The 26537-nt window shown below is 47.7% G+C and overlaps 1 protein-coding gene across 2 annotated transcripts in view; it reads left to right on the top strand.

The window, feature by feature from the left end:
• LOC108926909 (radixin) overlaps positions 1 to 26484 on the top strand; it is a 29392-nt gene extending 2908 nt beyond the window's left edge. The window contains exons 2-16 of one of the 2 annotated variants that reach the window (XM_018739897.2): positions 4812 to 4916; positions 12541 to 12624; positions 15631 to 15726; positions 17013 to 17135; positions 17289 to 17440; positions 17889 to 17972; positions 18462 to 18608; positions 19438 to 19534; positions 20691 to 20854; positions 21420 to 21550; positions 23049 to 23209; positions 23397 to 23489; positions 23582 to 23809; positions 24285 to 24445; positions 24551 to 26484. In XM_018739897.2, the coding sequence (XP_018595413.1) occupies positions 4905 to 4916; positions 12541 to 12624; positions 15631 to 15726; positions 17013 to 17135; positions 17289 to 17440; positions 17889 to 17972; positions 18462 to 18608; positions 19438 to 19534; positions 20691 to 20854; positions 21420 to 21550; positions 23049 to 23209; positions 23397 to 23489; positions 23582 to 23809; positions 24285 to 24445; positions 24551 to 24560 (1743 nt within the window). In that variant the 5' untranslated portion in view covers positions 4812 to 4904 and the 3' untranslated portion in view covers positions 24561 to 26484. Of the gene's footprint in view, positions 1 to 4811; positions 4917 to 12540; positions 12625 to 15630; positions 15727 to 17012; positions 17136 to 17288; positions 17441 to 17888; positions 17973 to 18461; positions 18609 to 19437; positions 19535 to 20690; positions 20855 to 21419; positions 21551 to 23048; positions 23210 to 23396; positions 23490 to 23581; positions 23810 to 24284 lie in introns of those variants that run through there. The other variant, XM_018739898.2, reaches the window with a different exon arrangement.
• The last annotated feature ends 53 nt before the right edge of the window (positions 26485 to 26537 follow it).

Here is a 26537-nt window from a genome sequence, read left to right as displayed (position 1 = left end):
TCATGACCTGTGCTGCTCATCCGTTCCCAGTTTAAGCGGTTTTGACTTCCTATTATTCTCTCGATTAACACGTTTAGGACAGCAGAGGAATTGCGAGGAACTGGACCTCCGTATGCAGTGGTCAGGCAATAAGCCCAGCGAGCTGCTTCCCGTAAACACGTCCGCTGGGGAAATAAAGTTCTTGCTAAGAGCCTTAGCGGAGTGAATAAAGATGATGAATAACTGTGAGGAAACGCAGACCTGTTTGTACACGAGTGCATCTCCGTGTGTAATTCGGGGAGCAGAAGCTAATCATGGCACCCAGGCTAGATGGAGGGCCTTTGTGCTTATTTACACACCCAGAGCACTGGACTTGGCCCATAAAGCAGTTCATTGTGCACTGTGTTTTACTCTCTATACTGGTGGAATGGGGGTAAAACCAACTGAGCACAGAGAGCATTATATCAGAACATTGCATGTTTACATTTCCTGTTTATCTGTTAAATGGTAAGAAACCTGCAGCTCAGAGCAGAGCAGAGCAGAGTAGAATACATACCTTGGACCAGTCAGGTACAAGTTATTTGGTGTCAGTAATGCAAAAGACACCAGTCCATCTGGTGGGTGGGATTTTGTCACTTGCCATGTTTAAAGACTGATGGTTCATGTGAGGAATCCTGGTGGGTGAGGGGTCAGCAGATAGCCTGTTTAATATAGAACTGGAAACTTCTTTGGAAAATTTTCCCATCTTCCACGTGGAAAAATGAACAGTAAAGGATTGTTCGGAATGGGAAGTGGTTTGTGCGGTCCAGCTTGAGCAGTATTGAGCATCCATTCTGCTCCACTGTCAAACACCTCTGATCCTCCTGACAGCAGCCCTGCCCTCTAGGTCTTACGCTCCTTACTGCAGTAATTTCTGCAGCAGCATTTTTATATGTACGCTGTGACTGTATTTCAGTACCCCTGACGCTTGTTGCAGTGAGGATGACCGAAGGTGCTTATGTTACGCTGTGTGCAGCGAGAGCCCGTAGCCTTCTTCTTCTCTGCAGAACTTCCCTTGTTACTCGTCTCGGTCCCGCTCCCTCGCCCAGCTCCGACCTTTCTCACAGGGGCCCTACCCAGAGTAGTCTCCGCAGTCCTCGCACCCACGACTTCTCCCATTCAAATTCTGTACGCCGGCTATCGGAAGGGTCTGCAGTCTGTTCCATTGTCACTAGGATTGACTCAGACGTTGGCTCAAGATCTGCCAGCAGCTGAGCGCCATTCCAGCTTTGCAAAGGGATTTCTCTTCTTTAAGTAACAAAACCAGACATGTCTTGCCGAGAAGTGAATTAACCATTCTTACAGGTTCATTGAACTGTGGATCAGATCCCCTAGCTTGAAAAAACCGTTTCAGCTGTACTGTAGCAGGCTCTTCTCGGTGCCTCTAGTGTCCTCTCTATTTCTCATTGGCACCAGCGATGAGCCATGTTTTTAAAGATGGTCCCTTTGGATAATTTTCAGTATGAGGGCTGTGCTGCTCTTGCCAGACATGCAGTCATTTGCCTGTGAATCTTTGTCTGTGTGTGTGTGTGTGTGTGTGCGTGTGTGTGTGTGTGCGTGCGTGTGTGTACGTACCCCAGGCAGTTTCTTAGTGCCATCTCTCATGTGGAAATTTTTGACAGGCGGTGCAAAGAGGGTCTCGGTTTGAGGGGGCTGACCGACTGCTCGAGTTCTGCCAGGAACCCAGTGGCGTGTGGCCAGGAGGGGGCGTAGTGCTGGGCAGGATTTGGCTCCTGTGTTAGTAGTTTGGAATCTGGGAGCGGTCTTGGCTGTGCTGGGGGTCTGTGCAATGACCCCCCCCCCCACCATCCTGAGCTCCGCAGGCAAGGTCACGTTCCGAGGAGCTTTGGGGAGGCCTGAAAAAGGCTTGTTTAGGGGTCCGCTAGAACACGGTGTAACCCCTGGCTTCCACTTCTCCTCCAAACGGAGTGCAGTACTGTGTGTAAGCATTCTAGAAACACAGTGAGAATTAAAAGTGCGGTAGCACCTCTGCTCAGTTTTTCCTTGTCTGTGTGAAATGAAGGTGCAGAACTAGTTTGCTTTTTTTTATTTTCCCTTTTCTGCTGTGAGAACGGCCTCTGCTGTCCTCCCCACTGTACACAAATGAGGCATGGAAACTTCATCAGACCCGCTTTTAGGGCACATGTTTTAGTAATTGAGAGAAATTTGCACTGTGGCTCATGGAACGTTGATTTGTTTCCTCACCATGTTTGTGTTGAGCTGAGTTTCTGGGAATATACTAGAGGTAGACTACATAGACAGGCAGCAGGGCTGCCTTATGTATCAGGCTTATTGGGTCTTTGGGGGTGCTTTATGTGGTGACCGCAGCTGGTTGCCTTGGGTTTTCATTGCGTCGGTTTGTTTTGCCCTTTTTTTTTTTTTTTTTCTGGCATGGGACTTTGAGTAAAGGAATTCTCTAAGGAAGCGGAGCCTACTGAGCGTTTATTTGCTGCTCAGAGATTTTATCATGGAATTTTAGGTAGTGTTGCCCGGGGAGTTTTTTTTTTTTTTTTTTTTTTTTTAAATTCTGTGTGCACAAATGATTGCATGTTGTTTTGTAAAGGCCGAAACTCTACGCCACGGTCGCACTAAGGGGCTGTTGTAGCCGAGGTCCGAAAGGGCTGTCGTCCTCAAGAGCTTTAATCACGTAACAGGATTAATTAATGTGCTCAATTAATTCAGGATGTCGTATGTTCCGTGCCCTCGCTGTTTCACTGCTTGCAGCAGGTTTAAGTTGCTTTGAATGAAGGCATTTCCTAAATGAAGAAATGTGTTATAAGTAATAGTGATCATAGTAATGTTTAACGGTGCTAAGTCTCTGTTCTTGTTGTTCGCCTCGGTTGCTTTCAAGCAGATGTTCTAGCCTGATGTTCGAAGCCTCTGACGGCTCATAGCAAGTTTGGTTCATCATCCAATGTACTTTTTCTAGCACCGGCAATTCGTGGAGAACGTGAGAATTACAAAACTGCAGAATCTGCCAATCCCTACTCTGATACATAGTCCGTCACACAAGACTTCCAGCTTTCCGCTTGAGCCGATCACTTGAAGAGTCAATTACATTTGCACTGTTCTGTTTGCCTAATTGGAAAAAAGAACCTAGCTATGCAGTTTCCACAGCGACGCTTTGGTAAATACGCACTAAGCCATCTGTAGTGACAAGGCCCAAGGAGCGCGACCTGGTCGGTGTACCTCGTGTGCTCTGAGGTGCCTGGGGTTAGTCAGGAGCCTGTAGTAATGTGGGTGCAGCGGGGGTGTGGTCCTGTCCTCCAGATGCACCACTTTACCCGATGGAGCCTCAACCCTGTAGAGTAAGTAGAAGTGTATGGCTTACCGCATTGAAAGCAGTGTTTGTCTGTTCATTCCTCGCATTGATGGGTGTGTGGTATTTTGGCAGGGAGATGTAACAAATAGGTGTCCAGCCATGAGTAAATGGGAAGAAAGGAAGGGTAAAATTTGCAGGAACTGTTTTCCTGGGCACTGATTATTTAATATTTATTTAAAACTGTGAATAGAGCTGGAAAGTCATCACGAGCTGGATGGTCGTTCCTGACCGAGCATCTATAACTCCTCCTTGGGTATTCTGCCCTGCCTTATGCCCTGTGCTTCCAGGTAGGTTCCAGACCACAACATCTCTGCGTTGGACCTTGGGTTATTCACAATGAATGAGTGAATGTACGTAACACATTTTCTTCTTCCTTGTTGCTGCTATTAAGATCTGAGCCTTAACCAGGTGCACAGTTTCAGCTGCATCACTTAAGTGTAAGGTTATAATTAACCTCTGGGTGTTTTTGCCATGGTATGAACATGCTGATTTTGAAGCATGCTATCAAAATGTGTTGGACTTTCAATGTGTTACATGTTCTACACTGTGCCACCATGTTGCTCCCATTGTGCTTCTCAAGGTCTGACTTGTTATGATCTATACAATGAAGTGGAGTGTAGGTTGCTAGGTATGGCAACAAATACACTGAGCAGGAGATCATTTGTGCAGCAGTTCCATCCAGACAGGGTACTTGCAGTTTTCTCCATGACTCAGTCACTCAGCTTGAATTCTTTAATTGCTTTTGTAGATATAACTGGGTACAAGTTATGAAAATTGTAGTCAGTGTAACCTTAAGTTACTTTTCCCAAAGACTGTTTTTCCCATCCTCCTTATGCTGATAGGGACCTGGTATACAGTTTTATTCTTTTAGCATTATGTTCACCATAAAGCATATATGCGATGCATGTGGTATGGAAGAGTTAAATGGCAGTGTAGGCTGCAAGTACACCTGTACCTACATAACTGTTAGTATAAACTATTGCAGTAATCATTCACATTTTGGCATATTTTTGTGGGGAAAACTGGACTTTTCATACTCAGGAACCAGGCATAATGTTCATAATTTAAATTGCAATTAACATTTTCACCATATGCAATTTAAAAATCAGACTGCCTTTAGAAATAGGGTTGCTGTAAAGACTATTCTTCCTGTTTTCGTTCATGAATAGTTCTTGTTCAGTCGTGGCACTCTGACAAACTGGATATGGCACAGCCCATCAGACACACTTTCTGTCTTCATCTCAGTATTTGTAAGTTTGGGTCGGTAAAACCTCTCTTGGCCAGTTTTAAATGCTGAAATTGTTCATTTCATGTTTTCTTTTTCTATTGTCAACATTACAGGGTCAAGGGGGATGTCGAACCTCACTTGGGGTTAATGGTGTGGGTATGGCCTTGGTGGCTCTGAAAGGTCTAGTGAGATGTTCCCTGTATGAGTCAGCTTGGTGAGTCCCGTTCTTCTTTGTCCCCGCAGGTCGTGCAACCCCAGGTATCCTGCCGTCCGTAGACGTAGGACGAGCTCTCTCTCTTTTCTCGGAGAACGAAGACGGGCAAAAAGGGTGTAAGGATGCCGAAGCCGGTAAGTTTCTTCCTAGCGCTCAGAAGGCCTTTTATGAGTGTTTGGTGCCTCCCAAGTGGACCACTGCCTTTGCATGCTTTCTGAGCACTCCACACACACTGAACTGGAGAACTCATGATGACAAGCAGTTGACGTGAGCGATTAATCTGTAGTACACTCTCCTGCAAAAGCAAGTGTGATACACTCTGGAAAATTCCAATTGACAATTGCTGTTGAACCTCGCAATGATACATTCAGGCTTCTGAGATGTGGTATTTTCCGTACACCTTAATGTATTCACTTGGCACCAGGGGAAATACTCCCTACACTTTTCCTTTACGTTTTTAAAGAGAAGCTTGTTGGAGAGCAATGAGAACCTCGCACTGTCTCAGAAAAGCATGTGTTCTAGTGTTGACAAAGAGGTGAGATGACTGTGGGCTTTTTCTTTCTTTGCTCCACGTGAAGCACATGGGGTCTCCCGCAGAGGCACATACATGTGGGCTCCAGGGCTTCTGCAGCCGTTTAAATCAATTGGCCCACTTTGGTGACTCCTCCCTTTGTAATGTGTGTAATTATGGCCTCGGAGTGCTCTCTACGGAAGAAAGGGCAACATGCTGTGCAGCAGTGTGGGAGAGCAAGTGTGTAATTGCCAGTGTAGAAGGGGTTGATCAAGCTGGGTTACAGCAGTTTCTTCAGCCTTGTGACCCTGCCCAGGCTGAAGGCCACAGTATAACAGGGTACAGCACATCTTGGTGGTGTGTACCAGTTTGGTGTGCGATACGTGTCTTTTGTGTGGTCGCTAATTTTAACGTGTTAGTCCAGTGTTTTACAGGGTTGTGCACTTTTTTGTGGCATGGCAGAGTGCAGCTTAGTAGGTCTCATAGCTGGGCCTTACAGCACAGAGCAGGTCACACCATACTTTGTCTTGTGTGGATTCTCAGCTGAACGGGCAGGAAAAGGCCGTGTCTCTTAGTGACTCAAAGGAGTGTCTCTGAATCTGCTGGGCACTTTTCTACATCTTGTGCTGGAGCTGATTTACCACGGTTACACTGCAGTTCATGTGATATACCTATTAAACAGTGTGAAATTTGGACCCAGTGGGGACTGTCCTGGGTGCCATGGCTGCAGTGTCTCTCAGATCCTGTACTGTGGGTTCTGATCCTGCTGAGTCTGTGTGGAGATGGATTTCCCCAGATGCTGTGGTTTCATTCTATGGTTCAAAGATGTGTATCGCTAACTCTCATTTGCCCTTAGTGTGGCTGGGTGAGTGAGATTGCCTTCCCATGGACTGGTATCCAGTCTGGGTTGTATGCTGGCTTGTACCTTATGCTTAGTTCGGGACCACTGCAAACCTACCTTGGACAAGTGGTTAGTGATGATGAATGAAGTGCTGAAGTCGCATACATGTACATTTGTTCATTTAGCTGCCGCTTTCCTCAAAAGGAATTTACAACTATATACACTGACTTACCCGTTTATACCGCTCGGTAATTTTTTCCTGGAGCGACTCAGGGTAACTTGCTAAAGGGAACTGCAGCAGGAGGGGATTTGATCCTTGCAGCAGAGGTAACCACTGTTCCTCCTGCTTCTGCCCCTATTTACCATAATCATTTACTTGTAAACTGCTGCTCTAGTGACGTTCCAGAGGGTCGTGGCATCTTGTGGTTGAGCGATGCAGGGCCAGTGCCAGGTTGAAGATGTAAAACCTGTGAGGATGTACATCTTCCCACGGTACTCTAGCTGAGGAGACATGCCATGACATGACTTGGTGGCTTTTTGCTCTGTGATTGATCCCCTTCGCGCACATGGACTGCGTAACAGTATGCCTTTGTTTCCTGTAGCCTTGCATCATTGTTTTCTCTGTCAATAGTGCAAACGCTGCATTTGGGTGTTGCTTGTCAAACCAAACAGTTTAAAAGTAGAACAGCAGAGACAAGTTGTTATTTTTTCCCCTTTGGGGTGGTGGCTGCGCTTCGGCCCTCCTAGAAATGCTTTACTGCTTCTCGAGTAACTGAGACTGTCGTTCCCAGTTGATATCGATACTGAGAAATATCCACTAAGTCCCAAAATGTTCAATGCCAATTGTTCCAAACAATTTGTGTAGTGCAGTCATTTCACATTAGCAGGTTTCTACAGCTGGGTTTGTTCTGTCTGCCAGGCCTCTTGGTGCCAGACCCCTAGCTGTCGTGCCACCTAGCGTCAGTTCCAGAGCTGTGCATTTGTGGATCAGGGTTGAGTCGCAACGCTTGTGATCAGCGAATGTGAAACGGGGACCCATCTGCAGAAGGGCCATTTCTCAACAGTGCTGCAGCCCAGCCACGTGGACAGCTGCTGGGTGGGAGGGGGTGATGCAGCCCTTTCTTTTTCCTGGCACTGGGATCTTCCAAGTGACTCTCGTGAAAAAAGTTTGCTTGCAAGGTTTTAGAAACTGCAGGAGAAAAGCTTCTCAACTTCTAGTGGCACTTCTCCGAGCTCCCTGCTTGAAGCCCCTCTGTTGAGGTTGTGTTTGTGGCGATGAAGGTGACAATGGTGATTGTAAACGATGCCATTGCCTGGCGCCTCTGGACAGCCATGGCCCTCAATCCCAGGGCTCAGCTGTTGTCTTTGAATTTCAGTAGCTTCAATAACAACATCTAGTCATGTTTGTTCCACATGCAAAAGGACAGCTTGTGCCATTCTACATTAAATTATCTGCTAAGGAACCACGTAATGTACTGTCTGCTTAATGTGCTTACAGGGCTGAAACGGCGATCAGTATACATGTGCTTGTTTATAACCTCATGTGGTCCCTTCCTTCCAGTCACATAAAAAAGTGTAAATCAAATTTGCACATGGGTGCTGTAGAGATACTGAGACCCAAGCGGTTGACTGTGGAGGTGAAGCGGGAGGTGATGGAGGTAAATGAGGGGTACGGTGTAATAACCCAGCTGGGCTCAGTCCTGCAGTGTGTATAAGAACATTTGCTTGTGTCTGCAGCGCCGCTACAGTCTCAGGGGATTTGTTGCATATATTATTTACGCAAAGAACCCGCATATGTTTCTGTCCCTGGGTGGTCCTGCAGTTTGCCTGCAGTGCTGCTGTAAAAGTACATGGGGTGGGGGGTGTCACTGGAGCTTGCTAAATATTTGATCATCCTGCTTTTATTTAGGAAGCTTTCCTGTCCCTGTACTTAATTACATGTGAAAATATGTGTATAAGAGTATGATTGCAATTTGTCAGCACAGTGGGTGTTATGAGTCAGTCTGGCCTGGACCCCAGGGTATTTTCATGTGTTTGCAAGGAAGAGTGCGCCCCCCCCCCCCTCAACATTCCCATTCCCCCTCATGCAGGGGCACTGGTGCCCTATCCTAGGTCCTCAGACCCCTTCTCACTTGCTTTGCTTGTCCATCCATGCTGGCCGTCGTCAGACAAGGAGCATTGACATCAGGCAGTTATGATGCTGGGGCATAATAGGGTATACCAGGAAATATTCAGTCCATTTTGAGCAGTTTACCCATTTATCTCATGATGGGTCAGCTGTGAAAGGCAAGCATAAAGCATTTTTTTGTTTGGACAGCAATAATAACAGCAGCAATTGCTTAAGTCAGCTTTTATCACGTCCTGCTTGGGTTCAGAGGTCACCAATGGACGGGCGGAGACAAGGCAGGATGTTAAGAGGCCACCAGTTGTCTTGTGGACAGTAGTAGAAACCACATGTGTCAGAGTGGTGGTTTTGTAGAGATTGTGTCATTTAGAAGTAATTACCTCATTTCATTCCGGGTGCAACTTTCGGGGAGGGTTGTGACTATTCCTCACAATGGCGGCACCTTCCTTGTGGTGCTGTGGAGGCTTGTTGGTTGAGGTTCCTGTATTGAATCCCCACCCCCACCCCCCCAGGCCCTGCTTTAGAGGTTAATCGAGCAGGCAGCTACTCCAGGCTGTGAGGATAAACAGTGTCCATGGCTAGAGGAAGGCAGCAGGGAGACAACTGTGTGGGGGAGGGAGGACTTCAAAGTCCCATGTCTGGGACTTTTGTGGTAAAATCCCTGCTAAACGGCTTACTAACAGCTGTGAAGTCAATTACGGGCTCTGTCGGTACAGACAAATGTTTACTAAACAAACTGGCGATATGGACAGTACCTCACGCACCCTGCTCCCCTCAAGGACATGCGGTGCCACTTCGACTGTCCAAAAATCTAGGAAGTCCAGCGGCACGGGAAAGTCGGCCTAAGCAGCGTACGAAAATATGCTCACCAGTGCGAGATAAATTAGTGATGGGATGGTGCGTGTGTGCGTGTGCGTGTGCGTGTGCGTGCGTGCGTGTGTGCGCGTGTACAGTTTTTCAGCTATTAATTGTCCAGCGATATTTTGCTTACAGCAGCTTTCAGTTTCCAAACAAGGGTGGGTATCGGGCTCTCGGACAAAGGCCCAGATAACAAGTGTGTTTGCTTCCCGTCATCCTAATGGGGAGACAAAGGGCTCTTCTCTCGCCTCTGTGCTGCTGTGTAGCGAGTGATGAGCAGTGATCGCTCTCCTGTTCTCTCTGCTGCTCTTGGCTGTTGAGTCGCACTGTATGGTCTAGAGTGGCTTTTTTCCCTATCAAAATAAAACAGAGAAAAGGTTAAGGCTCAGTTCACGGCCTTGGCCTCTCTGTCTTACCAGCCACGCGTGTTCATCTAACTTGTGCGCTAGTCCCATCACCAAGTGGACCGCACAGTCCTGGCCTTTCCCGTGTTCAAAACCCTGTGGTTTGCAGCCTCCCCGAACAGCACTGACTCAGCCTGCTGTTGCGCTAGCTGTCCCATGTGTATTGTAAACTGTACGGCCCTGAATTTGCATGTGCTGTTACTGCAAGACCCAGTACCATTCGCCCGGATGTGTGGAAACCCCTTCAGTGCTGTCCTCAGTGGCTTTTGCTGGGGGAGGGGGCACAGTGACTCCTGGCTGGAGCTCAGCACCTGGTGGGCTGCAGCGGTACCACGGCGGGCTCCCACAGCCACACGGGCGGTATTCACAGCCTGAGGTCAGGTGACGGCCCGGTCTGTTGGATCCCGAGAGAGTGCAGAAGCAGTGAGAGCCCAGGTAACAGTGGCAACCAATGAGAGCCCGAGAAGTGGCAGCGCTGTCTGGGGAAACGGGTGCCAGCTGGATAGCATCGGGCTCCAAGCTCCCGCATTATCAGAAGAGGAAACCTCACACTGTGTGGGTTGAATGCCTTCTCTTTTTTCCCCCCTCCTAGCAAGAAAGCACTTTGCTGGACCCTCACACCTTCACGTAGACCCCTGTAGTTTTGAGAAGTTTGGCAGCAGTAGGACAGGACAGTGTTGAATTATTTTTAGTAGATAGCAAGTGAGAGTGTAAATTGTGTGTAGTGGAGGGTATGGCAGTCATGCTGAGCAGTTGATGTGAATTTTGTGTTTTATTTCTGTGTTAATTCTCCCCCCCCCCCCAGTATTGATGTAAATGCAGGTTTGATCCCCACCTCTGGCTGTAGTAACCTTGAGCAAGATACTTACCCAGCTGTCTAAATAGGTAAATAATTAGCTTGTAACTATAATAATTGTAACATGACATTCTAAGTCACTTTGGAGAACAACGCCAGCTAAATGAATGACTGTAAACTTAGTTTAGCAGTCATTAAAGAAGTGGGTGTGTCCTGCTGTCATAGTAACAGGAAGCTGTCTTGGAGAGTGTGTCCTGATGTCATAGCTACAGGAAGCTGAGGCTGTGTCCTTATGTCATAGAAGCAAGAAGCTGTGAATTCGTGGTGGTCATGTTCTTCTGTTGGAGCTCTAGGAAGTTGTAGTGTTGTGGAGAGCAGATGAGAAACTGGTTATCGAAGTCAAGGTTCTCAAAGAACAGACAGGTGTGTGTGTGTGTGTGTGTGTGTGTGTGTGTGTGTGTGTGTGTGTCAGTCTCTGCTCGGGGTGGAAAGAAAAGAGGTGTTTGGAGTGGTGGGTGTGCAATGAAGCACACCCTAGGGGTTTCCACCACAGAGGTGATTGTGTGTGTTGCGGTGCTGTGCAGAGACAGTGTAACTGAGCCTCAAATGGCCCCTTCTCAGGATCACCTTTCTCTCTGTGCTGCTGTGTGGCTTTTATTTCAGGCCTAGGGAGCAGAGGCTCTGTGTGTGTGTGTGTGTGTGTGTGTGTGTGTGTGTGTGTGTGTGTTCATGGAGGGAGGGCACAGTAGATCCCAAGGCAACATGACAAGGTGTCCCCAGCTGCTCTGACTGTGCAGTCAGCCTCATGTCTACTCATTTCCATCAGCAGCTCTCAGCTGGCTGCTTCATCTGCTCCCTGTCGTCAGGCAAGCTATTTCTGGGAGCCTGTCACAAAGTGGGACACTTGCCCTTTGCTGCCCCGACTGAGAACTCTCTCTCTAGCTGTAGTTCACACGGCGGGAGCCCTCCCCTCCCCTCAGAGTGAGGAATACGTCAACGGCCGTGCGTGCGCCTGCGTACTGCTCCACTCTATTTTTGCCAGCTTCTAGATGGTTTTTTTTTTTTGTTTTGTTTTTCAGGAGCATCTTCAGGAGACAGATCAGTTGTGTGAAATGACTTTTTCCCGGAGAGTGCAATGAGGCCTATTGTGCTTGTCCGTGTGTTTCAGCCCCAGAGGTTCACACTTTGGGTACAGGTCTTGTCTGGGAGTTCTTATGCCACAGAAATGGCATGTTCTTCAACGTATGTTGTGTGTTTCACTGCAACAACCTATGTAGTGTGTGACGGACTTGGGAACTATGTACCCAGATGTAATGCACCACATAACATGATTTACAACAAATACAAATGGTTAATCCTGTAGGCTGGCACTGGAATAAAAGTAGAGCGGCGCAGTTTTTAAGGAACTGGCCTTGTTGCCCTAATGGATGCTGTTTAAATATTATCAGGATGCCTGCTGTCGTAACCGTGAACGAGGCCCTTCTGCCATCATTTTGACCGAGATCCAGCTGAATAACTGGATGTAAAAATGTGTAAAACTAAGCTTGTAAATCACTTGATGAAAGCATGTGTTAATGGAATGAGCAGAGAGAGGAGCAGACAGATTGACGGTTGTCGTCACATCTGGAGCTTGTTGTCTCCTCTGCCCTGGCCAGCCATCCTCAGCTGATGCGGTGAGAGGCAGCCGAGTTTAGGAAGTGCACGCGTGACCGTACGAGTTTGTGGTGGACCCTCGCCGGCAGGGCTTTTGTGTTGACGACACATCTGTGTGCGCAAACTGGCCAATGGCGTCAGCTCCCTGACTTTAAGTGTGTGCAAGGAAGGCACTCGGCGAGGTTTCCGCGGTGCTGGTCGATGAGACAATGTGTTCAGCCTTTCTAGGGGTCTCTATGAGTAGTGTGTATTAATTGGGTCCTCTTTACATCTCCCTTCAGGATCCTAGAAGGAATCTGACCTGCAAATTTGGTTATCAATACCAACGGTTTTATTGTTCCAAGTTTCTCCTGATTAGTGTCTATAATGTTGTCAAATACACCCTTTAACTCTTCTCAAGGTGTGTGCTTTCGTGAAAGTAAGTGGAAATCAACGCGTTCAAACAATTCCGGGATGCAATGCGGTAGTTTCATTGAGGACCATGGTATGTGTAAAGTTTGCTGTGGTGGTGGTACTGCTTTCATGCGCCAACACTAATGTTGTGGTGTCCTCTTCTCTTTTGCTGTGCAGATCAATGTCCGGGTCACTACGATGGATGCAGAGCTGGAGTTTGCCATCCAGCCCAACACCACCGGCAAGCAGCTCTTTGACCAGGTCAGTCCCTGTTGTGACACCAGTACAGCTGAGTGATGACTGCAGTGTCCAGGACCCTGTATACACCTTTGTTTAAAAAAAACAAAAGGGATTAGGTGCAGGTACTTTAATGAAATGCTTTTGTTTTGTGCTCTTTCTGTTGCTAAAGCTTCTGGGTCAATACTAACCCTCGCAGTTCCACTTGTACAGACTCACTTTGTAATCCAGGGTCAGGGGCTCTGGACTATCTTTTTATGTTGGAAGTGGACTTATGGATAATGTTCACTTGGAAATTGATCAGTACAGGCATGTGTCGCTTAACGACGGGGATACGTTCGGAGAAATGTCTTGGGCGATTTCGTAGGTGTGTGAACATCATAGTGTACTTAAACCTAGATGGTATAGCCTCGATCATAGTGTATTTATGCAAATCTAGATGGTATAGCCTTGATGCAGTGAAGACGCAGTAAACACAAGATTTGACACTTCCTGGTGAAACACAACATACTGTTTTACAGTCCACTTTTGTAAGTGGAGAGTACACTAAAATAGGATAAAGTACAGTATAGTAAATACATGGGTGTTTTATCATTATCAAGTATTATGTACTGTGCATAATTGTATGTGTTATACTTTTATACGACTGGCAGCGCAGTAGGTTTGTTTACAGCAGCACCACTCTGAACGAGTAACACGTGCTACAACGTACGATAATCTTACGGGACCACAGTCATATGTGGTCAGTTGTTAAGCAGCACATGACTGTATGTAAAACCACCACGAGCAACGAATTTCATAAACCCTGCTCTTGTCAGACACAGCGAAAGGACATCACCCACCCCTCCCACTGTGGTTTTGGTTTTCCAGCTGTGACTCTTTAGGGTGCTCAGAGGGAGTACAGTTCACTCTGCAGGGAATGCTGGGTTCGACTCAGCAGCTACCCCAGTTATTCCCCTGCGTTTGCTATTCTCACTGGTGGCAGGCTGTGGTAAAACCAGGCGGTTGGAGAAGTTGCTGCAAACCTCCAAAGTTATTGCTGTTCGTCTCAGGGGTCAAGTGTGATGACCCAGCTGACATGCCATGTTTTTGCAGCATTTCACTGGCGTGGAGAAGTGTGTGTGTGTGTGTGTGTGTGTGTGTGTGTGTGTGTGTTCGAATGGGGAATATAGTCCTCCTGGAAACCACCTCCATTTGACATGCCCTCTGTTGGCTCATTTTACTTCATTTTTATTAATTAATGTTTTGGCAGGTTGTATTTTATCTAGAAATTTCACTTGAGTGGTGATGGTGCACTGTAACCTGATGTCTGCAGCATTGCTGTGAGTTTCCCTTGAAGCACAAAGTATGGTGTGGAGTTGTCATAGCAACAGACAACCGTGGGGTCCGGGACGGCTCTTAAAGTGCCCTTTGCATGCGATGAGCTCTTTGTTCTCTCCTTTGTTTACGTGCTGGAACGGTCTGTTTGTCAGTGGCCCTACTGGGAAGGCATCGAGGATGCATTTACAGTTCAGGCAAACCAAGGGGTTCCTTCCCATGCCTTTATTCTCACAGTATGGGACAAGCGGTTCGGAAAATGTGTGTGTGTTCTAGCGCTTTCTTCACTATGTGTGAGGGCTGATGGTTGAAATGCCCTGGTTCCTTTAGTGAAGGTTCTGTGTAGAAATGGGTGTGTGGGCTGTTCTCCTGGCAGCTGAGGTCAGCTGATTTTGTGTGAGAGGCAAGTTTAGGAGAAGAGGAAGTGAGGGAGGAGAAAACCCCCAAACCTCAGAAACTCGTTTCTTCTTTATAGATAATGTACCTCGGGTCAAAACATGTTTTTTGTTGATATGACACAAACATACATTTGAAAGATGGTGAGGATACAGTTGCACGATTACTATAATGGATGTCGTGTGTGTGTGTGGAGGTTTGGTTTTTGGGGGCACCCACATGGCACATTGTGCTTCATTAGATTGTTCCATGGCCTCACGCAGACCATACACACAACTTTTTGCAGACATGTACATTCCACATGTGCAGTCCCATTTCTGTTCCTCAGTCTGCATCACAAACACACCGTGAGAAGCGTCGTCATCCAGGCTTCTCTGCACCCCCTGGTCCAGAGACTGGCTGTGATCCGGTCTCTTCACTAACAGGAGGTGGTTCCATTCTGGGCTTTCAGTGGGCTGCCAGATTGTGTTGGCATATAATAATTTATTTTTAGCCAGACCTGTCATTTAAATGCATTCAGACAGTCACTTTATTAATTATTGATGCAATTGAAGTGCTGTGTGTTGGAATTATGATTGCTTTAACTCACGCCACTAGGGAGAAACTTGCTGGCTCAGAACCAACCCTGCGGCTCAGTGTTCCTATTAGTGTTGAGCGTATTGAACAGTGTGCTGCATTTACGCTGCATTTACACTCCTCCTGTGTTTCCAAGTTTCACTACCTGGGATTTGCACTTTATAAATGTTGGTCTTAAGCTCCACTTATATTTGCTGCTACTATTAATTCTACAGTCTCCCTGTTTTTTTTTTTTTTTTTTCTTTTACTATTCATTTTTTGTTTTTGCCATACTTTATATTCTGTATTTTTATGCTGCATTTACACTCAGGTATTTGCATAAATTGAATCACTGTTATAATAGTAAAGTGAATGCATACATTTTAGTGAAGCTGTTTATTTTGAATGTCGTCTTCTACTCAGTCTGTTGCTCTCCTGATACTTGTCCAGCTCTGCAGGTTTCCGTAACGTAACACCCGTGAGTGTAATTCTGAAACCAAAATAACTATTAATTTAGCTGGTCTCTTTCAAAGGGCATTTCTTACAATTAATTTGACACAGCTGCTCAAAATGATTTACCCGTTTATGCAGCTGGGTAGTTTTTACTGCATCATTTCGGGGTAAAAACCTTGAGTACCCCAGCAGGGACCGTGTTCAAACTGGGAAACTGCGAAGTGACGACCCTAAGTAGCTACCCAAAGTTCTCCTGCCCGTCCAGGTTGACTTCGTGGCTCATTGTTATCGTTGCCTTCCCCTGGGCAGGTGGTAAAGACCGTGGGACTGCGTGAAGTCTGGTTTTTTGGGCTGCAGTATGTCGACAGCAAGGGCTACAGCACATGGCTAAAGCTCAACAAGAAGGTGAGTGTTCTGGAGTAACGATACACCCTCCCACCCCCCAAACTCACACTCCCGCGGGTTGAACCAATGGACCCGCAGTTCTGAGCTCTTTGCTGCCGGATCCTCGTCTCGCCCCCTGTTCTGAGTGGCTGTTGGAGGCCTGTGAAAGGGAGAACAGTGCCAGGCTGCTTCCACCGACAGAAGGTTCTGGAACCCCCTCGAGCAGGCTGTGCCAGCGCCAGCGGGTGAGCCAATGGGATGATCTGCAGCTCAATTGCTCTGCACAGGAACATCTCCCTGCTGGAGGGGTGGAGGATGGGGGGGGGGATGTCTAGTTAAGCAGGAGACACAATTACTTAATGTCTTTATCTGTCAGGGTCCTTATTGTGGCCTTGACAACAGATAACGTTTGAATGTGGTGTGTAGGTCACTCTCAGTGAGGGAGCGTTTAACTGACTAGGTTCTGCAGTATTATTGTACCACACTTTGTACCGCCTTTTTTTTTTCTTTCTTTCTTTTCATACTTTCAGCAGCATGCTAGAATAAATAAGATTTACTCTACAGTTAGATGTCTCTCGTAGAAAAAAAATCCCATCATAGGAAATGCATGAAGCAAATTATGAAACCAAAAGGGAACAACTACTGATTTAAGCTTTTTGTTGTGTGAAACTTAAATTTGCAATATAACTATGGAGAAAGATGAAATGCAAAAATAAAAAGTAAACCAAAAAAAATGTGCTCATCGATTTTTGTTTCCTTCACTTACAGCCTTATGAAAAGTCTTCAAAATCAGATTCTTCTGAGTCACAGTTGGGTTCAGGATCGCTGATATCAGTGTCTTCCCACAAAATATTGCCTTCTCTGCCAAATTTAGATTAAATTCAGCGTGTACTGCTTGCAGTGGACATAACTGAAGTCATCAACAGGCAAATATATATGCGATAATGTCAGTAATTGTAAGACACCATTGATTTGATGACTTTAAAATTAGAATGTGTATTACAACTTGAAAAAAATGTCTTGGAATGGGGACAATACGGATGCCTTTCATACAGGGCTGTGGAATTGGTACACAAAACCTTTGACTCTGACTCCAGTAACCCAATAATTGCTTCTGACTCCACAGCACTGCTTTTATATGCGAGTGGGAATGGATGCCAATAGTTTCAGCAGTGCCTTAGAAATGTCTTATCGACAATCAGAGAATGACTACAGCCTGTGTTGGAACGAAGTCCAGATTTGAATGTAGAAGGAATAACGATGGAATGAGGCCTGTCACATGGTTCCCGTATCACTCTGTCCTCCAGGTAACCCAGCAGGATGTAAAAAAAGAGAACCCTCTCCAGTTCAAGTTCCGGGCCAAGTTCTTCCCTGAGGATGTGTCAGAGGAGCTGATCCAGGAGATCACGCAGCGCCTCTTCTTCCTGCAGGTGACGGGATGGGGGGCTCCGGGTGGGCAGTGGGAATGCGGCTCGCTCTCGAGCCAGCTGAGCAAGATCGGAGAGACGAGCGCTAGGCTGCTTCTCGTATCCTGTTTTGTGGTTGTAACCGGGACTGGTGGGCTTTTGCTGCTCACGTGACAGGTGAAGGAGGCCATCCTGAACGATGAGAACTACTGCCCCCCTGAGACGGCTGTGCTTCTAGCTTCCTATGCTGTCCAGGCCAAGTATGGCGACTACAGCAAGGAGGCGCACAAGCCCGGCTACCTCGCAAACGACCGCCTGCTGCCTCAGAGGTCAGTGCGGGGGGGTGTATTTCATCGGGTCTAACAAGTTAACTGTCAAAAGGTGACTTGTGTCCGTCAGTCCAGACATTTTTAGTCCTTCCAGATGCAGTTGCTATGCCATTCGGTCTTCTTGAGCGAGGCTCCTGGTAGAGCAGGCCTTGCGGGACCACCGTACCCCCGTCAAGGGTTTGTTGAAACACCCCACGGGCCTGCGCTGCCTGTCATGGCCTCTTAATTATCTCCTTAAATGTCCCCTTTGAAGGAAGTTGAGGCCACAGTGAAAACAAGTGCTTTGTTGTTGTGGCAGTTACTATTTGCTGTGCATTTCTATTTGTTTCCTCCTCTGTTTCTTGCTAACAAAGAACAGATGACCAGTACCCCATAGATGGTTACTCTGTGGTTCTGCACTGGTTCTGTGTTCTGAGTGTGTGACCCACTGTATGGTTCTTCTCTGCAGGGTTCTGGAGCAGCACAAACTAACCAAGGAGCAGTGGGAGGAAAGGATACAGACATGGCATGAGGAGCACAGGGGCATGCTCCGGTGTGTGTGTGTGCGCATCAGCATATTCCTGTTTTATTTTTTGTTTGTGTGCAAGGGAAAAAAGATGTCTGATCTCACACACACCCATGTGGTTACCAAATTTCAAAGCATCCAAATGGCAGTGCCCCTTCTCCCCCCACCCCACTGCAGAAACCAATCACCAGCTGCAGAGCAACAGTCCTCCTCATTATCATAAACTTCTAGAAGTTTTCTTACGTAAGATTCTGCTGAGGGGCCTGAAAAGCACTAGCAAGCAGTTTGTCCAGATGCAGACTTTCACAGGCACGCAGGCTTTCCGACTCATTCACTGAGCCCAGATCTGCTGTGTGTGTGTGTGCGTGCGTGCGTGTGTGTCTGTCAGTGTACGTGCACCGACTTGTGCAGTAACTCACTGCATGAAATGACTGTATGAAATCCATAAGCGTGATCCAGTGACGCTGAGCAGCACTGCGTTGTGCCAAGTGCTAATGCGAACCGCCGCTTGCCCAGGGAGGACGCCATGATGGAGTACCTGAAGATCGCCCAGGACCTGGAGATGTACGGTGTCAACTACTTTGAGATCAAGAACAAGAAGGGCACAGAGCTCTGGCTGGGTGTGGACGCCCTCGGGCTCAACATCTACGAGCATGAGGACAAGTGAGTCGTCATGGCGACACGGGAGCAGTTCAGAGGTGGACACAGGCTAACGGTGTGAATGAGAACTATTGCTGTGTGACACGTCACCCTCCTGCAATACATGTGTGTCACGCATCCATAGTTCACTGCATTCTACTTGCCCAAACATATTGGAAACTCAGGATGTTGCAACACTGCTAAAACTAACCTGAGGTGATAGCTGTACTTTACCATGATATGAAGTGTCAGATTTGTTGCTGACAAGACCAGGCTAGATGTGCATTGCTGGCATGTAGACAAATGCCATGTGGGAGCTGGGGGTGCGGTCAAGGAATGAGCCCACAATCCACTGCATTTGGTGCACAGACTTCCATTGTTCCTGTTTAGGGGTGTGAGCAAACTTCCTCTGAATCCCTTTTGGAGACAAAGGAGGGTTAAGGTGAACGGGGGGAGAAGTTGTGCTGCGTACACTCGTTATTTTTCCACTGCAGGGATGGGGGGGGGAGGTGGACAAGGTTGAAAAACTGATTGGTGCGTGTTGGTTCTGCTCACTTCTTTTCCTGTTTAACACCCCCCCCCATCTGTTGAGAGAGTAGCACTTTGGGACCTTCACAAAAGACAGTACAGTGCTCCCTGCCCACACGCACACACTCCCGTTTTTAACAGAGGTCATATGTAGAATTCTGCAGTGGAGTTTGCGCTTGTTTACCACATTATGTTCTCTACTGCCATCTGCTGGCCCTCCTTTGTGTGGAAGGTGCTGAAAATGCACCCCCCCTCTTGGTTCAAGATTAAACTTTAATTCCCCTCCCCCCCAGTTAAAATGTACTGTCCTCCTTTTGGCTTTCAGATTAACACCAAAAATAGGCTTTCCCTGGAGCGAGATTCGAAATATTTCTTTCAACGACAAGAAGTTTGTCATCAAGCCCATCGACAAGAAGGCCCCAGTAAGTGATCCTCTTATGCGTTCAAAGCCTTCGTGTGTTTCACGTGTAGAAGATTCGGTGGCCCCGCCTTGCACGTTGACTGAAAGAACCAAGGGTGGGCTCACGACTTTAACTAAGTATGATGTTCTGAACAGAATGTGCTGGAATTCTGCAGTCAAATGAGCTTCTTGTGCCGGTGAACTGTGACACTGGAGTGAGTCATAGCTCTGATCTCATCTCCTCGTTCACACATGCCCAGCTTCCTCCACGTCTGAGTCGAGCCGTTCCGGTATCCCTGCCTCTTTGAGGAGCCACAGGAAGTGGGCGCGAAACGGGGATTTATGAATGGGACTTGGCCTTGGTGGCATGCGGAGTCCTGCCCCCGTTGGCTACACACAGGGACCTTTGTGCTGGGATGCCTGGTATCTTTGTGGGCAGTGGAGGGGTTGGGTTGGGGACACTGACCTGATCAGCTTGCTCTCCCTTTAACAGGATACATTTGAAAATCTAAATTCGTCGTCCTCTAAGCTACAGTGTTTTTACGTTATTAATCTACTTGGCAAATGGTTTATCCAAAGCATCCTGTTAATTTTCCAGTTGCTATACGGGAACGGCTGCAAGGTGACAAATCTAGGATTAGAGCTTGAATTATTGCTGTGTGCCTCCTGGGTTCGGGCCTAGTGGTTTCATTTTTTCTTTTTGAAAAAAGAAAAGAAGCCATCCGTTGTAATGTTTACAATAGTTTGTAAATGAAAGCCCTGAGCACAGTAGCTGTTTCCTTCAGTTTCCCAGGCTCTGTGTGCGTGTGCGCCAGTGTGTGTTTCCACTGTGTAAACAAACAATCCAACTTAATGAACGGTGCAGGATGTCAGACTTGTAGGAGGTGTGATCTGGCATGTCGATGGTGTAATGTTTATTTTGCGTGAACTTTGTTGCACAAACGTAAAGAGTTTTTGTCACAAGGAAAAAATGTGGGCCACACATAGCGTCTGCTCCCGTTACACCCTGACACGTGTGTGACATTTTGAGTCCAGTTTCTGAACTGCTGTACCACCCAGTGTGGCGTTCGTGAATTCCCAGCAGTGGAAGTGGTGTGTCGAAGGTGTGATCTGCAGTGTGAGCAGATATGGGGAGCAGCTGTTCAGTCGGCGAAGTGACGTTGTCCTGCTCTCTCCAGGACTTTGTGTTCTATGCACCACGGTTGCGGATCAACAAACGCATCCTGGCACTGTGCATGGGCAACCACGAGCTGTACATGCGCAGGAGGAAGCCTGACACTATCGAGGTGCAGCAGATGAAGGCCCAGGCCCGTGAGGAGAAGCACCAGAAACAGCTTGAGAGGTATCCACATGTCACTGTAGGACAGGACCCCCTGTTGCTCTGCATCTCTCTGCGGCGCAGGACCCACTGCATAATAACTGTATAAACTGCTGAGATGCACACAACGTCGATTTATTGTTTGACTAAGATGTAATGCTTCCTAGAGCTGTGAGTAGCTCCACGTGGACTGGTAGGGAGCACATGCACTAAAAGGAGTCTGTGACAGAGCATCAAAAGCACAGTGAGTGCGACGCACTTCAGGGTCGTTGGCTGCATACAGTACTGCAGTGGCGCAGTGCCGCAACTCCCTCTCCCTCCAATAGAGGGCAGTCTTTCCATGTTAGAACCTTTGTTTCTGTGCTGGAGGAAGCAATGATGGACTAGTCAGACTTGTCACTCAACATCCTAACTGTGTATGGAGTTCTGTGGCTGATCTGTGCCTAATGAACCAGTGCACTATGCTCTCCTACACATGCGCGCACACACATCAGTGTTTTCACACTGAATCTGGGTCAGGGATTTGACTGCTTTCTGACCACTTGCTTTAACTTGCTAACATTTGTCTGGGTGTGTGCACTCTGGCCAGGGCACAACTGGAAAATGAGAAGAAGAAGCGGGAACATGCGGAGAAAGAGAAGGAGAGGATAGAGCGTGAGAAGGAGGAGCTGATGGTGCGACTCAGGCAGATTGAGGAGCAGACGCTAAAAGCACAGAAAGGTACTCCTTCCCCCCTCTGTTCACATTCACACTTGCCAACCCTCACTCCTCCTGTCCATCTGTTTACGATGGAATGCGGAGTGTTTTCTTGGCCACGAGACAAGGCCTTGAAGCAGGTGGCTGGTTGCGGCTTGGTGGGCTGGTGGTGGTTTAGGTGGGACTTGTACAATTGCCACTTCTCTCAGAATTACTTATGTGTGCCTGCATTTTGGTTTTGCCAAACACCAAATGTGCTTGTATTCTTGAGCTAAATTATAGCCATATATTTTTGTGACAAGACTGTTAGGCTCTGAAAGGTATTGTAAAATCACTTCGATGTGTTCACTGGCTCGGAAGAGTCTTCCAGGTGAACTGAAGAACAAGTTTTACAGCTCTAAGACATCTTTATGGGCGAATTGGATGAATGAAAACAAAACTGCTCAAATGTGTGGAATTCCATGTCAAGACACGCTGCCTGTGGGCCAGTACGCAAATGAGATGATTTGGGAATCGCTGTAATTGGCTGGTACTCAAACATCTCCATCATATAAATAGTTGAGACTGGAAGTGTGTTCATAGCTCGATTTGTTGTTGTCCAGTGTAGGTTTGAATCCCATCTCCTGCTGTAGTATCCTTGATCAAGGTCCTTACATTGAATTGGTCCGGTAAAAATTGCCTTCAGCACAAATGGGTAAATCATTGTAACTTATTAGCCAAACCTCACGTTGTGAGTTACCTTGGACAAATGTTTGCTTTGTAACAAATGATGATGATCATAATGTTAAGCCTCACTACAAATTTATAACAGAAAGAATACGTTATCTACACAAACATCGGCTTCTTTTTCCATGCTCGTAGAAGGACTGATTGACCCCATAAACATCTAACGTCTGTAAACATCTTATTGATCACCCTCACTCAAAGACCAGACACAAGCTGTAAACACATAGGAAGTGAGTTGAAACTAAGGTGGTCTTAATCGGGCTGAGCACACAAATACAGGTCATATTCACTTTGACAAAACTGTTTTAGGAAATAAAGTGAAGTAAATCCATTTAAAAACATTCTTCTATTTTTGTGTGTGTGAAAATTCATAACTCAACTGTCCAAAACAAGGAGCCAATGTCTGTTCATAACTCATGCATTTTTTGCCCCCTCTTGGGTAAATTATTTTTCTGTTTGATCTTGAAGTGATTGGACACCCTGCACAGAAATACTTGTGCACATGCACACAGCGCCAGTGGTGTCGAGACGCATGGTTCCCAACATTTTGGTTAAGGCATTACAGTGAACACAGGAATATTCCTCTTTCCATGTAAATAATAATACTTCAGATAAATTATATTTATTCCATGTTGTCTGGATGTTCCAGCTGATGCATTAATCTGCATACTGTCAGGGTAACTGCGTAGAGTTGTCCTTTTAGAGCGTGCTCATCAAAGATGAAAGGGTTGGGCCCCCCATCAGTGTGTGTGTGTGTGTGTGTGTGTGTGTGTGTGTGTGTGTGTCTCTCTCGCAGAGCTTGAGGAACAGACGCGCCGGGCCATGGAGCTGGATCAGGAGCGGAAAAAGGCCAAGGAGGAAGCTGAGCGGCTGGAGAAGGAGCGTCAGGCTGCAGAGGAGGCCAAGGCCACGTTGGCCAAGCAGGCGGCCGACCAGATGAAGAATCAGGAGCAGCTGGTGAGCCTAGGGTGGGGTTGTGTCAGTGGTCTGGCCATGTGTCCTGCCATTGAGAGTAATAAACCATTGGTCATTGAGATTATATTTCATTCTCCCATTGTGTCATGGAACAGCGTCTGCAAATGTAGGAACAGAGCTTTAAGGTGTGTGTGTCTCCTGTTGTGTGACACATGGCTGCGTTGCACAGGCTGCAGAGCTGGGAGAGTTCACAGCGAAGATCGCTCTGCTGGAGGAGGCCAAGAGGAAAAAGGAGGAGGAGGCCATAGAGTGGCAGCATAAAGTAAGAGATGCAGCCGTCTGCGTGCAGCTTCGCTCTTCGCTCGGCGAGCATCTTCTCTAAGTTCCCGGCCTCGTCCGTCGGCCAATTCGCAGGCGCTGTCGGCTCAGGAAGACCTGGAGAAGACCAAGGAAGAGCTGAAGACCGTGATGAGCGCCCCTCCAGCCCCGCCTGCACCTGCGGAAAACGAGCACGACGAGCAGGACGAGAACAGCGCCGAGGCGAGCGCCGAACTGTCGAGCGACGGCGTCACGGACCACCGCAGCGAGGAGGAGCGCATCACCGAGGCGCAGAAGAATGAGCGCGTCAAGAAACAGCTGCAGGTGTGTCGTCGTCACCCCCCTTCTCCTTCCATCGTCCTCAAACGCTCCGCAGGGGTGCGCGGAGGGCCCTGGGTCATGGGGGTGTCGGTGTCTGGAACTACACTGCCTGCCCGCCCCCACACACACAAACTCAGTTCTGCATGCTGATGCTGCTCTTGTTGCTACCTGTTTGCTCAATTTGCATGTAGCTGTGCTCCCACTGTTTCACATTCCGTCCCTCCCCCCTTCCTGTCTGCCAGCTTCCCCTCTGTCCTGCACCTCTTCCCTGCAACTGGTCCAAACACGTGGTTCGGTTCACCAGAAGGGGACTGGCGGGGTGCTGTGTGTCTGTGAGGGAGAAAGGCGTTGGCAGGACAGGAGCCATGAGAGGAGTTTGCATTGCTGTGCCATTAAGGGCGGAACGGGGCTGTGTTTGCGCTTGATGGATTGTTGTCTCGACGTCGTTGCAAACGTTCCGTCCTCCGTGCGTGTGCAGGCGCTGAGCTCGGAGCTCGCCCAGGCTCGGGACGATACCAAGAAGACTCAGAACGACATGCTGCATGCGGAGAACGTGAGGGCCGGCCGGGACAAGTACAAGACGCTCCGCCAGATCCGGCAAGGAAACACCAAGCAGCGTATCGATGAGTTTGAGTCCATGTGAGGAAGGCTTTGTTCCTGTCCCCCACCCCCAACACACACACACACACACACACACACACACACACACACCTTGCTCGCCACCTCCCACCCTTTTTTTTGCAGAGAGGCTTGAGGGACACGACAGACAACCCGTCCCCTCACATCTTGCCAAAGCTCTGACCAGCCAAGGTCAGCCAATCGAGCCGCTCCCTGCGTAGAGCTCCGCCCATCGACATCAGGAATTTCCCAGTTAGGAGCAGGCAGTATATCCTGTTGTTTGTAAACTTTTCCTAGTTTCATAAAGGATGGTCTAATGCTTGCATGTCTGATGTTACAAAAAAGAAAAAAAAAAACTACAAAACACATAAATATTTTTTGCTTTTACTGAAATGGCCATTTATAGCTTTTTGATGTTACTAGCAAACTTGTATGTAAAAGCTTTAATATCTTACATCCTGTCTTCAGCTGAAAGTTGAATTTTCCTTTTGAAAACTCCTTATTTTTAACTCTTATTTTAATCCGCATTTCCGTCCTAACTGTTCACTGAGGAAGTCTGTGACTTGGGCCCTGATCTTTACGAGCAGGACCGGTGCTCTGTTCTGCACCGTTGTCCCATGGGAGACAGTATATATTCATCCCCCCCCATATCTCAGTCATCCCAGTCCAAGCCACATGCGCACAGGTCCCATGGAGATGTCAAGCAATGGCTTTACGCTCTTTGTGTGACTGAGAGACAGAAGAGTGCATTAGCTTGGCTTCTCTGGAGCTGTGAGCGGCGACGGCGTCATCGTGGTTTTTTCAGTCTGGCTGGACCGAGAGCTCAGTACGGGCACAGTTTGTAGGAAAGATGAGCAGCAATGAGGGACTTTGCACCCTGTTTGTGTGGACTGTGTGCTTCTGGTCTCTCTGGACCGCAAAGGTGCAAAAACACAAGTTCACAGCCCTCCCCCGTTCACCACCACCCTCACACATCACGCCCCTGCATTTCTCTGACCAGTCATCAAAGATGGTTTTCTTTGCCTGCCAGCTCACAAAAGCGTGTGTGCGTGTGTGCGTGTGCGCGTGTGCGCATGTATGTGTCTGCCTGCAGGGGGTGGAGCCTGCAGAGGGCCATCCTGGTGGCTGCACACAGGCTCCTCCCCCTGTCTTCCTGGAGCATGATGTTGACTTCGGGTGCTTTCTGGCTGGGGAACATATGAAAACATCAGTCCTGAGACGAGGACGCTTCACTACCTCATTGCTGTTGCGGTGACTGGACAGTGAAACGCTGTGGCTGAACACCCCCACCCCTCCTGCCCCACCAGTCCCCCATTTGGAAAAGTTTGCACGGCACCGCTCCGAGGCCTGCTTCCGGACTCTTCCGAGCACAGCTGCCTTCTGCTGCCTGAGGGGGAAAGCGTCGAAAGTAGCAAGACGAGGTGTTTGACAGCGAGTGTGTTTCCAAAGCGCAGTGTTTGGGGGGGCGGGGTTTGCTGAGTACTTTCTCTGGGAAATAGTGTTTCTGCATCACTCATTTACGTTCTCTTTATTTATACCAAAGCGGTAAAGAGTAAACAGTGTTTGCTGCTGGACGTGAGCCCTGGTGGAGCGACCGCGGACAGGTGCTCTCGTACCCGCAGCCGTTGTGGCCGCCGGTGGTTCGTACTTCCAGAGCAGCGAAGTTAGGGTTGAAGGGTTGAGCTGTTTGTTCTGGAACACATTCAGGTTCTCGGTGTCTTCTCGCAGTATTTCAGACCTGAAGACGTCCAGTAGAGCGACGCAACTCGCTGGAGAAATATTAAGCAAAGGGAGGAATATATTTCTTTAATTTTTTTTTTTATTTATTTTTTTTTCCCTTTTCCTTCCCCTTTCTGTTTGTTGTGGACAGATGGGGTTGATTAGTGGCTCAAAAGCAGCACATGGGATTTAAATAGTTTAGCATTTGAAAAGCCCCCCCCCCTCCCCCCAAAAAAAAGATGCACCACCCCCACCACTGAACGGAAAGTACAGAATTTCTTGTACAGTCAAAGCTAACTTTTGAACAAAATCCATTCATTAAAATAAAGATGCAAAACTCAGTGCTGCCATGTTTGGTTTCTGGCTGAACTCCTCACACCAGTCAACATGCAAG

The sequence above is a fragment of the Scleropages formosus genome, chromosome 14 (genome assembly GCF_900964775.1).
Source record: "Scleropages formosus chromosome 14, fSclFor1.1, whole genome shotgun sequence".
In the NCBI taxonomy this organism is placed as follows: Eukaryota; Metazoa; Chordata; class Actinopteri; order Osteoglossiformes; family Osteoglossidae; genus Scleropages; species Scleropages formosus.
The sequence above is the reverse complement of the archived record's forward strand: the minus strand, read 5'-3'. Positions and strand labels throughout refer to the sequence as shown.